The sequence below is a fragment of the Mya arenaria genome, chromosome 5, assembly GCF_026914265.1.
Source record: "Mya arenaria isolate MELC-2E11 chromosome 5, ASM2691426v1".
Taxonomy (NCBI): domain Eukaryota; kingdom Metazoa; phylum Mollusca; class Bivalvia; order Myida; family Myidae; genus Mya; species Mya arenaria.
Window position 1 is genome coordinate 45,635,218 of NC_069126.1, and position 12,260 is coordinate 45,647,477.

General features: G+C 35.9%; 1 protein-coding gene across 2 annotated transcripts in view; it reads right to left on the bottom strand.

Annotated features, from left to right (window-relative positions):
* The window catches only part of LOC128234050 (uncharacterized), a 72,429-nt gene that overhangs the window by 19,088 nt on the left and 41,081 nt on the right, over positions 1 to 12,260 (bottom strand). For both annotated transcript variants that reach the window (XM_052948008.1, XM_052948007.1), the window contains exons 50-60: positions 11,521 to 11,728; positions 10,967 to 11,241; positions 10,604 to 10,823; positions 6,924 to 7,132; positions 6,105 to 6,303; positions 5,577 to 5,777; positions 4,988 to 5,233; positions 4,339 to 4,582; positions 3,533 to 3,702; positions 3,109 to 3,270; positions 1,882 to 2,010 (exon numbers count right to left, since the gene is read on the bottom strand). In XM_052948008.1, the coding sequence (XP_052803968.1) occupies positions 1,882 to 2,010; positions 3,109 to 3,270; positions 3,533 to 3,702; positions 4,339 to 4,582; positions 4,988 to 5,233; positions 5,577 to 5,777; positions 6,105 to 6,303; positions 6,924 to 7,132; positions 10,604 to 10,823; positions 10,967 to 11,241; positions 11,521 to 11,728 (2,263 nt within the window). The remainder of the gene's footprint in view (positions 1 to 1,881; positions 2,011 to 3,108; positions 3,271 to 3,532; positions 3,703 to 4,338; positions 4,583 to 4,987; positions 5,234 to 5,576; positions 5,778 to 6,104; positions 6,304 to 6,923; positions 7,133 to 10,603; positions 10,824 to 10,966; positions 11,242 to 11,520; positions 11,729 to 12,260) is intronic.

Genomic DNA, 12,260 nt, shown 5'->3' on the forward strand with positions numbered 1-12,260 from the left:
AGTTCAGCCTTTCGTTATTACCTTAGGACCACGACCCACAAATGTGTGCACACAAGTTCAGCCTTTCGTTATTACTTAAAGACCTCGACCCACAAATGTGTGCATATAAGTTTAGCCTTTCGTAATTACTTAAGGACCCCGACCCACAAATATGTGTATATAAGTTCAGCCTTTCCTTATTACTTAAGAACCCCGACCCACAAATGTATTCATATAAGTTCAGCCTTCCGTTATCACTTAAGGACCCCGACCCACAAATATGTGCATATAAGTTCAGCCTTCCGTTATCACTTTAGGACATCGACCCACAAATGTGTTCATATAAGTTCAGCCTTCCGTAATGACTTGACCCCGACCCACAAATGTGTTCATAAAAGTTCAGCCTTCCGTTATCACTTAAGGACCCCAACCCACAAAGGTGTGCAAATAAGTTCAGCCTTCCTTTATCACTTAAGGGCCCCGACCCACAAAGGTGTGCAAATAAGTTCAGCCTTCCGTTATCACTTAAGGGCCCCGACCCACAAAGGTGTGCAAATAAGTTCAGCCTTCCGTTATCACTTAAGGACCCCGACCCACAAAGGTGTGCAAATAAGTTCAGCCTTCCGTTATCACTTAAGGACCCCGACCCACAAAGGTGTGCAAATAAGTTCAGCCTTCCGTTATCACTTAAGGGCCCCGACCCACAAATGTGTTCATATAAGTTCAGCCTTTCGTTATCACTTAAGGACCCCGACCCACAAATGTGTTCATATAAGTTCAGCCTTCCGTTATCACTTAAGAACCCCGACCCACAAATATGTGCATATAAGTTCAGCCTTTCGTTATCACTTAAGGACCCCAACCCACAAATATGTGCATATAAGTTCAGCCTTCCGTAATCACTTGACCCCGACCCACAAATCTGTTCATATAAGTTCCGCCTTCCTCTATTACTAAAGGACCCCGACCCACAAATGTATTCACATAAGTTCAGCCTTCCGTTATCAATTAAGGACCCCGACCCACAAATATGTGCATATAAGTTCAGCCTTCCGTTATCACTAAAGGGCCCCGAACCACAAATATGTGCATGTAAGTTCAGCCTTTCGTTATGACTTAAGAACCCCGACCCACAAATGTGTGCATATAAGTTCAGCCTTCCGTTATCACTTTAGGACACCGACCCACAAATGTGTTCATATAAGTTCAGCCTTCCGTTATCACTTTAGGACACCGACCCACAAATATATGCGTATAAGTTCTACCATCCATTAATACTTAAGGAATCTGACCCACAAATACGTGCGTATAAGTTCTACCATCCGTTATCACTTAAGGACCCTGACTCATAAATATGTGCATGTAAGTTCAGCCTTTCGTTATGACTTAAGGACCCCGACCTACCAATGAGCTGTTTTGTGAGAACTCAAATAATCAAAATGTAAATTGTTGTTGCCTGAAGATCCCATGTTAGCCTTATAACATTTGAACGCGCATTGCTTGTTGTATGATAATAACTAAAGGTTCAGTTAACATAAAGTTATTGTAGTTTGATTTTCATTTCAACAAAACATGGATAGTTACAACGTCTAAGGCAAAAAAACATTTTATGTAACTTTCTGTCTATTTTTTACGTCTTTTTTTAGAAAACAACAACATATTCATGCTAATATACTATGGGGTCATTAGGCATTCCCATTTGTGGGTTATATACATTCAGTAATAAGACAGGCTGACTTTAGCAGATTTTTTTATTAACATGTATTTTGAAGCACCAACTTTAAAACTGATTACTCGCTTAACATAATTTAACATAAACAATAATAACCATAATTTTCTTTTTTTCTTGTAGCATGTCTTCTAGTAACAAATGATACTCAAATTGAAGCTACTTGAACTTACCAAGGCAAATTGTTCTATCTGAAGTTAAAAGCCTAAAGCCCGAGTTACACGTGCAGTAGTAACTACCGAGCGTATTGGTGCAAACACTGTTGGAATTGCATGGAGTGGTGGTATTACACTCGTCAATATCTGGAAATAAGGCGAAGGTGATACATATTTTGATGCGATTGCATGCCGTACGTTTCACCAATACATATTGCGAATAATTCACATTCACGTCCTATCTTAAGGGCATCGTTCACTTTTGTTATGAATCTGCTCATTTTTCATTTTTCACTGTTTTAATAGTTTAGCGTATATATATATTAAATAATATAATTGTAAGGACAGGCAAGTCATCCCCGCAGAAGATATATGTATGTGTGTGCATATTTGTATGTTGTCTGTGTGTGCATATTTGTATGTTGTCTGTGTGTGCATATTTGTATGTTGTCTGTGTGTGAAGATTGTATGTTGTCAGTGTGTGCAGATATATGGACCTTTAGGGGTTGAATGGTCGGTTCTACAATGCGATTTGGCCTTAGGTTATATTTCATTTATTGTTTATACCAAACATTTTATATTACCGTTCACTATTTTTAAAGCGCTTTTGATGTGTTTTATTAAACAAAGCATATAATGCATGAATATTTTAAACTTTCAAGATTTCGCCGTTGTGAAAATTGCTAAGCCGTACTCACCAATTTTATGACGTCAACGGTCCATAAATTATAGCGTGACAAGTCCAGACCGGCCAAATATATTTTAAGGACCGCTGACGCCACAAAACTGGATTAATTTTTAAATTTAATAATATACGGACCGATCGACTTCATACATACAAAAGGTAAACATTTATGTATGGTTTAATATGTTGAAATATTAAATGGACCATAGTCCTAATAAATATCCCCAAACTAACTAGTCAATGCATGACAATGGTCAGTCATGAATTAAGGAGCTTTAAGAGTATGTACTGATTCTTACTGTTATGGGAACTGTAGTTAAAATAGTTTAGGTTTTCTCGGAATTAAAAAATCTTTCGCCTATCCTTGCCGTAACAAAATAGCTTTTAAATACAATGTATTTTCTATAATAAATCTTTTTGCCAAAGCTTTTTTTGGGAAATGTGCGCCTTTAAAAAGATGTAATGATAATCTTTAAAACTGTGCTTTTTCTTAAATTTTCACATCCTTTGAAAAATGACATACTCAAATAGTTCTACCACACTCGTATTTTGAAGCCTACCTTCACATTTTGTTCCTCTGACAGCGTATCCATCCGGACAATCACTGCAGGTATAAGCATCGCCATTCTCTATGTGATCGACAGCAAGAACATCCGAGCAATTCTGACCAATAGCACAAGGGTCGGATGCACAGCCGTTAAAGTCCGTTTCGCAGTCATTCCCTACAAAATATTTTATCGTTATTACACGTTTATTAAAATAACCAGTTAGCATTTAAAACTTGCACTTGTTAATGTAATATATATTTATAATTAACGGATTGATAACGTTTTTTTTCCTTTATGTTTAATAACAAGTACAATTTAAAAATCAGATCAGAACAGATCAGAAAGCAGTAGGACGCACATAACGAACGTTATTAACGTGGTCTTAATTGATATAAAAGAAAGTAGTGTTTAAATAATCATATCGTAAGCTCGGTACCTTCCCAATTGAAAGGGCAATCGCATACGGCAATTCGGAAGCTATCTGTTCCCTCTCCTTCTCTGTGACTATTGTAATTACACTGGCCGTTTCCAGTACAACCATTGCAGTAGATGATTGTGACCTCAATTTCTGAGGAGGTTACGTTTTTGTCATCACGAACAAAGACGCTAAATATTGAAAATATTATTGATAAGATATTGTGCCAAACTTTGAAGTTGTAACGAGGAAACGCATTCTTGATAACACAAGAAATTGCATGAACGAAATGTTGCATCAAAACTGTTGATACTGAGCCAGGGTAAATAAAACATGTCTGTTTGGCCTCGTTGCATGTGTATAGCAATACAAATTGAAACAACGGATGTCCTGTAGCAATCCTCTTGCAATACGGTCGATTTTCACTGTGATGACGTCACTTGTAAACAAGTTTTATTTGCGCGATGTTCAAATGACGTCATAAATCAAAACAATGCGCCATTTGAATAAAAGTGAACACATCTATTATTAAACCAGTTGAAATGTATATAATTTAAGGGAGATTAGGACTGTTTTTTATCGAAAACGTCATAATCAAATCACATGGATTGTTTGTAGCAGGCTAAAGAAATCTACGCAAGTCAATAACAACCTTCCGAGTCAAACCTCACTTTTTATATTGTTATTATATTATTTTTATAAACTAACAATCGATATAGTCAATATAATAATAATAATAATAATAATAATAATAATAATAATAATAATAATAATAATAATAATAAAGATCTGTTATTTTGAACATAGTATGTTTTTTTTGCACTAACCTGACTTTCACGACGTCAAGGCTACTTAATGTAAACTTTATTTCCTTCCCATTCCCTGAGGCAGGATCAGAAAATGCTGCTACGTTGTCAGTATTGTCAGCAAACTCATATGTAACTGTTCCGTCATCCTCTCCGTTTACTATGAAACTAGCTTCTGTGTCCTTTTCAACGTTTAAAAAGTGCTGGCCGGTTTCATTATCCGTTGTAAGTCCTGATACAACTGTTATATTTGGTACCACGTTACCTGCAAAGAGAAATAATTCGACAGTTAACATTCTTAAGGCTGAAATACAATAATGTTTAATGCCATTCATTATAAATAAAACATGCACGATTATCATTTCCAGAAAGATAATGAACCCACTTTAAGCCTATCAGGAGAAAACTGTTTTCGCACTCTTAAGACCTGCAGTAATTAACCGATACAAAACCATAGTTTTCGTTTCTGCTGTGTAAATCTAAAAGTAACTTATGATTGTCAATACAATTTTGAACAGTATTTTTGGGAAGGCACAAACTACTTCAAAAGTATGACAATATTAGTTAGGTTTTAATTGGAAGTGTCCATTGACAGAAATGTCGGCCTAATTTAAGTCACACTGGGCCATACTCAGATGTTTTATGATAATATACAAACTTCAGTCCTTACTTGCATCTGCAATCGCTTCATCTGCTAATTCCTCAGTACTTCCGGTTTGCAATGCGAGTTGTCTGTCCCCGGTGAACACAAAATCAAAAATACACTGGATATTTCCATTGCATGTTGTATTCGCCTCTTGTATCTTGGTTTGATTCGCTTCCTCCAAAAACTGCGGTGTAAACTCCGGATGAGAAAAATTACGGTGTGTAAACCCTTCATCATATTTGAATATGGACTCTGCTTCAGTCGTCATCCCTTAGAATTAAGAAAGTATTACATATTATACCAGGAACTCCAACAATTGCATTAGCCGGAAAAGCTTGTTAAAGAACAAGGACCTATAAGCATCAACCACACAATACATCTTAAAAGGACCTTTGTCCATAACAATGAACTGTGTGCATACATATTAGGATCAGTTAGGACAAAATTATTTTTTTTTGGCTGAGAAAAGTATATTTTGTTTATATAAAGAGCTCTTAGCTGGTTGTGTCTAATAGTTAGCATAAACTGTTTAATTCCAATGATTGTATAGGTGAACATGCAGAATAAATGTTACACAGACATGAATCAGTGGTAAGGCAAAATATAAACGTACACGTCTGTCCAAAAGCCTGGAATATGTTACTCTCAGATGTGTCTGTAATTGGCTGAGTTTGATCTCTAGGCACAAGATCATCATGTGGATCATCGTTGTAATTTCCCAGAAGACCCACTGCGTCTTTGTTCTTCAAATCTGCGTCCATGCTGATGCCCATCTGAAGAAGCCTTGAACCAAGTGAAACATTAAAGGTGACGCCTGAAACAATGGAGAAAAAAACAATTTATATAAATTATATGAATGACGTTGCCATCATGAACTGCCTTCTTTTCTATAAAACTAGAGTTATAATTAAAGACGTGGCACCATAATGAATAGCGTTGTTACTTGAATGATTTTTGTCAATATTAGAACATTCGATTAAGAAACTCCGTATTGACCGACCACACATGTTTTTCCTTCAAATATCTAAATTATCGTACACATTGGTATTGTGATATTAACATATATTATAGAACTCCTGATTACCGCTTAACCAACGCGCAGTGGAACAAAATACCACACTATTATATTAAAACAACTCACCTAAATCTGTTAAAACAATCGAGATTCTGGTTTTTATTGCTCGCGAGTCATTTCGGGAAACGGACACTATAATGCCTTCATAATTTCTTATCACTTCTTCTGCAGTTTCATTGTTGTACGTGTCCGTGAAATCGGACCAGCTACTTTTGTTGTTGCCCACGAACAGTAAAATTCCAGTTTTGGCTGCATTTAGTTCCGCCTGAAAATTGCACAATCAACTAATTGAAATAGGAATAACGAGACGATAATGTAGGCGAAACTGTCATCAGCGAGCACTACAATCAATAAATATATGTAGGAAAATCGATTTCAGTGTAAGGACGTATTTAAATACAAATTTGCTATGGTCATGAGGGAAACAATATACGATTTTACACTGAAATGTTCTGTTCTTTTCGGAGATTTATTTGGAAGTTTTATTTATTTATCTCATTATTTTGCCCACCGTTTGATGCATCTCACGCACCGATTACGTATATTGGCATTCATACGCTGGTTTATGAAGAAAAAGTACTGCAATGATGTTTTTTAAGGTTGTTATTTACTTCTATTTCATTGGTGGCACAGTGGTAACATCCGCAACACTTCATTTATATTATATGGTGGCCACAGCTTGTGTCGTACGATTTAATTACATTTGCCAATCATCGTTTTTGCATGATTCTGAGTGTGTCTCATTCATTTGACTTAGTGATACCCCCCCCCCCCCCCCAAATAGTTTGTGTACAGATAAAACATATAAGCCTTTATATTAAAAAAATAGATACGTGGCCACAAATTCCCATTTAAAATGTTTGCAGAAACGGAATCATTATTTACCTGAGCCCAAACTTCATCTCCTTGAATAGCAAACCCGGAAAACACCGTCGCTTCGGATGCGTTGCCATCTGCCTTAACGGCACGATGTGTTCTGCTCTGTATGGTCAAATTTGATGAAGGGATATTAAGCAACTGGTATTCACCGTGGCCGTTGAATGTATAGCCTTTCCCATCTAATGTATTAATATGGGGATCACCAGAACCACGAGCTGAAGAAAACGGTTGACAATTGCGTAATTATAATAATAGACATGGTAACAACAGTATCTATAAATTACCGCTATTTGAGATTAGTGGCACTATGTCAGGTTTATGGCACTATGTCAGGGTAATGGCATTATGTCAGGGCTATTGCACTATGTCATGTTTATGGCACTATGTCAGATTGATGGCACTTTACCATGATATTGCACTATGTCAAGTTTTTGGCATTATGTCAGGTGCATGGAACTATGACAGGTTTATGACACTATGTCAGGCTTATGGAATTATGTCAGGAGTGTGGCACAATGCCAGGTTTATGACACTTTGTCAGGCTTATGGCATTTTGTCAGGATTGTGGCACTATGTCAGAGTTATGGCACTTGTCAGGTCTATGGCATTATGTCAGGTATCTGGCGCTCTGTCAGGTCTATGGCCTTATGCCAGGGTTATGGCACAATGCCAGGTTTATGGCACTGTGTCAGTTTGATGGCATACTGCCAGGTTTATGGCACTATGTCAGGTTGATGGCATTATGTCAGCTTTATAGTATTATGTGATGTATATGACACTAAGTCAGGGTTATGGCACTATGTCATGCTGATGGCATTATGTCAGCTTTATGGTATTATGTGATGCATATGACACTATGTCAAGTTTATGGCACTATGTCAGGTTGGTGGCATTATGTCAGCTTTATGTTATTATGTCATGTATATGGCACTATGTCAGGCTTATGGCATTATGTCATATTGATGGCATTATGTCAGCTTTATGGTATTATGTGATGTATATGGCACTATGTCAAGTTTATGGCACATTTCAAGTTGATGGCATTATGTCAGCTTTATGGTACTATGTCAGGGTTATGGCACTATGTCAAGTATACGGCAATATGTCAGGTTGATGGCACTATGTCAGCTTTATGGAACTATTTCACGTTAATGGCATTTTGTCAGGATTATGACATCATGTCATGGTTATGTAACTATGTCAGGGTTGTATTACCAGAACCACGAGCTAAAAAAAACGGTTGACAATTGCGTAAATATAGTAAAAGACATGGTAACAACAGTTTCTATAAATTATCGATGTTTGAGGTTAGTGGCACTATGTCAGGTATATGGCATTGTGTCAGGGTAATGGCACTTTACCAGGTATATGGCACTATGTCAGGGTAATGGCATTATGTCAGGACTATTGCATTGTGTCAGGATTATAGCATCATGTCATGGTTATGTAACTATGTCAGGGTTATGGTATCCTATAAGGGTTATGGCACTTTGCCATAGTTATATAGCATTTTTTCAGGCTTAAGGCACTATATGTCTACGTTTTCAACTATAACTTCAATGTGAATATACGTATATCGAAATCAAAGTTATTTAGATATACATTTAAAAGTTACTTTTAAATCAAATAGCATACCAATGGCAGGATACATCGATACCTATACATCATTTTAATTAATCACTAAATTATACTTATAATGTTTTCTTGTATGAGTACCAGAGCAAGAATAATGCATTTATAAAACAAAATGATTCAATAAACATTAAACATTATATTATACATATATCCTTTATTGTCTAAGACAATAACCTTCTGTTGAGGTGGGGGGAGATATTTAATTTAGAATTTTATTCTGGGAGGAGGGTCATTAACATACATTTACATTCCGGGCTGTAGATCCTTAATTTCATCATTAATTAAACAATAACATCAAACTATTACTTTTTTTAAATTCGGAGAAGGGAACCCTTGATGTACACTTACATTCTGGGTTGCAAATCTTAAATAAAATATGCATTCTTGGGAGAATATCCTTTATAAACAATTATATTATGGGAGAGATCATTATGATTATTATTACATGCTTGGAGGGAGATCAATAATTAACCTTTACATTCTTTTATTGGAGGAAGATCCTAAATAAACACTTACATTCAGTGAAAAAGAACCCTTATAGAAAATACATACAGTGGGAACGAACCCTTATATACATTCTGGGAGGGAGATCAATAATTAACATTTACATTCTTTGGATTAGAGGGAGATCCTAAATAAACACTTACATTCAGTAAGAAAGAACCCTTATAGACTATACATTCTGGGAGATCCTTTATACACAATAAGTGTCTGGGAGGGAGATCCCTAACAGACAAATACATTAAAGAATAATTACTTTTAAGATAGATAACCATTATAAACAAATATTTACGCCTCAACTTCCATTTCTTAAATTAATTGCCTTTCGGAAATCGCGGTTATCATCAGATGAACGTAACATATTCGGATATTTTCGGATCGCGAATCATCGCATAACAATATACTTGAAAATTGATTATCTTGTTATTGTTTGTTTTGTGCCGTAAAACATTTTAGAAACTGTAAATTTATGATATGTTAAATGTATTGTTGTCATTTGTGTTTTAAATTAGGGTTGAAAGTGATTTAAAGTTGTTAATCTTTCCTGCGTCATTGTAACGTCAATTGGAAAAATGTTTCCGGTTACAGTCGGGTCGTTCTATGTACTGAATGTGTGGGAAAGGATTACTATAAGGTTTTCTTAATTGAAATGAAGTATATTTTTTACAATTCGTGAATGAAATAATGGACAATTGTTGTAAATTTAAGATTTTATTTAAGTAATGAATTGAGGGACTGATGTCATTAGCGGGGATATGAACGCAATAGCGCTGGTCAAAGTAAAATCTGGGAGGGAGTTGCTTAATAAACAATATGTTCTTTGAGTGGGGATTACAATCTGGAATGGCGATTCTTAATAAACAAACATTTGGGAGGGAAATCCCGAATAAAATAATACATTTTGGGAGTGAGAATCTATTCTAGGGTGGAGATCTTCATTAAATTTACATATTTTGGGACGGAGATCCTTAATAAACAAATACATGCTGGGAGAGAGAATAAATTTATGAGGCAGATCATTAATAAACAAATATATGTTAAGAGGGAGAATCAATTTCTGAGACAGAGATCCTTAATAAACAAATACATCCTGGGAGGGAGAATCAATTTCTGAGACAGAGATCCTTAATAAACAAATACATGCTGGGAGGGAGAATTAATTTCTGAGACAGAGATCCTTAATAAACAAATACATACTGGGAGGGAGAATAAATTTCTGAGACAGCGATCCTTTATAAACAAATACAGCCTGGGAGGGAGAATCAATTTCTGAGACAGAGATCCTTAATAAACAAATACATGCTGGGAGGGAGAATCAATTTCTGAGACAGCGATCCTTAATAAACATATACACGATTTAAAATAGTATTTTTACTATAATGGTGAATATTCATTAATTGCTTTAGTGTCATGTAAATATCGTATATTCTCTGTTTAAGTACAGTACGCCCATCATGTCGACTATTCTTTGCCAAAATAGTCAATCAGAATGAAATGTAAGAAAATAGTTATGACAATAAACGCAGTAGGATGAGTGTTGCATTACTGACCTCTCAAAGTAAATGGCGATCTTGTATAACACGATCGAGCAACAGGCCTTACGTCCCAATACTTTTCGCAAAGATCGGCTTTATCGCAGCAAACACGTTTATAGTACGTGTTCTCGATTGCATAACTTCGACGATCAACAAGAGCGCTGTATCTTGTAAATGTGCCAGCCCACTTCCCTGAGCCGATAAAAGACCATGTGCGCCAGTTATATGCACAGTTCTGAAAACAAGAACGAATTACAAAACACAGACTTCATTAAAAATGATTTTTTGAAAAAAACAACAACCCTGGATTGATCCCCTCTGTTTTATTTCGTTCTGACGATATTTTGAATACACAGTTATACAGGAACAACATGTCACCTTTCCGTTCGGATAGAAGACAGACCTCCGACTTGTAATTAATGGAACGCTGATGACCTCATCTCCGTTTTGCCACTCCCTATTCCATAAACTGAACCGCGGATCCCACCACATGAACTCGTAAAAGCAAGGACATAGAGGCATTTGGTTTGATTGATCAACATAAGAGCGCTTTTTGACAGATTCGTTTTTATGCCATGAAAGACATTCTAATCTACTATTGCGTAGAGTCGCTTCATCTACTGAAACGTCATATGTTGCCCCACCGATGCATCCTGGAAAATATATATACAACAAAAGCTTAATAGCACATAAGACATAAAATAACCTATACACTTGGAAAAATGGATATTCAACTCTTTTTTTCAAGTGTTTAAATGAAAACCGAGTTCCACTGTTTTTTGAAATAGGGAGAGTTTTGAAAAACTAATATATTCAAACTTGAATTAATAAGTATGGCTTTTATTACAAGATTACTTGTAAATACCAACGTTTTCAATACATCAACGACCGATTTGTATATGGTAAAGCCTATTCTAAGTGATAAAACACACCTGAAGCACCAGAAAGTTCCAAATTCGCGTCCGGGCGGCGTAAAAATGAGCCATCAGCCGAAGTTTCAAATTCACCAAAAGCATAGCCATCGTTGATATAGCCTATAAATTGATCACCATTTTCGAAGTTCATTCCTTCTGACAGGTATGAATAAAGTGCATACGCATGGGTACCGTCTGTGGTATAGATACCTTGAAATGTCACGTTCTGAAAAATTAAACTGCCGGTAAGCATAGATAAAATAAATTGTAGTTTAAATCCTGCGTTATGATTTATTTGACATGTGTATCACAGTATATGAGCGGTAATATATGAGCGATGATATAATAAAATGCGTTCACTAGTTATGCATTACGCCGTAGAAACTTTGCTTCTGGATAAATATTCCCATGTAAAACCACAGAAACAAACCCAGTAGCCAAAAGTTTAAACATAAACCCCGTTTAATAGCACTGGGTAAACGCCAAAAGCGTAGAACACAAAAACAGACAATCACAAACAAGAAACATGGAGTATCAACACAAAACTCAACAAACAACACAGTACATATATACTATATAAATAAATAGGTGTGTTTATCAAGGATTGTTAGGTACCGCCTTGGAACGGTCAGTAAAATGTAAATTTACTTGAGGTTTAAACCAGTCTATGTGCACAACCTCACTATATATCTTAATGAAGTAAAAACGTTAAATTCAATTCTTATAATTATGCAGACATGGAACTTATGTGAAAAAAA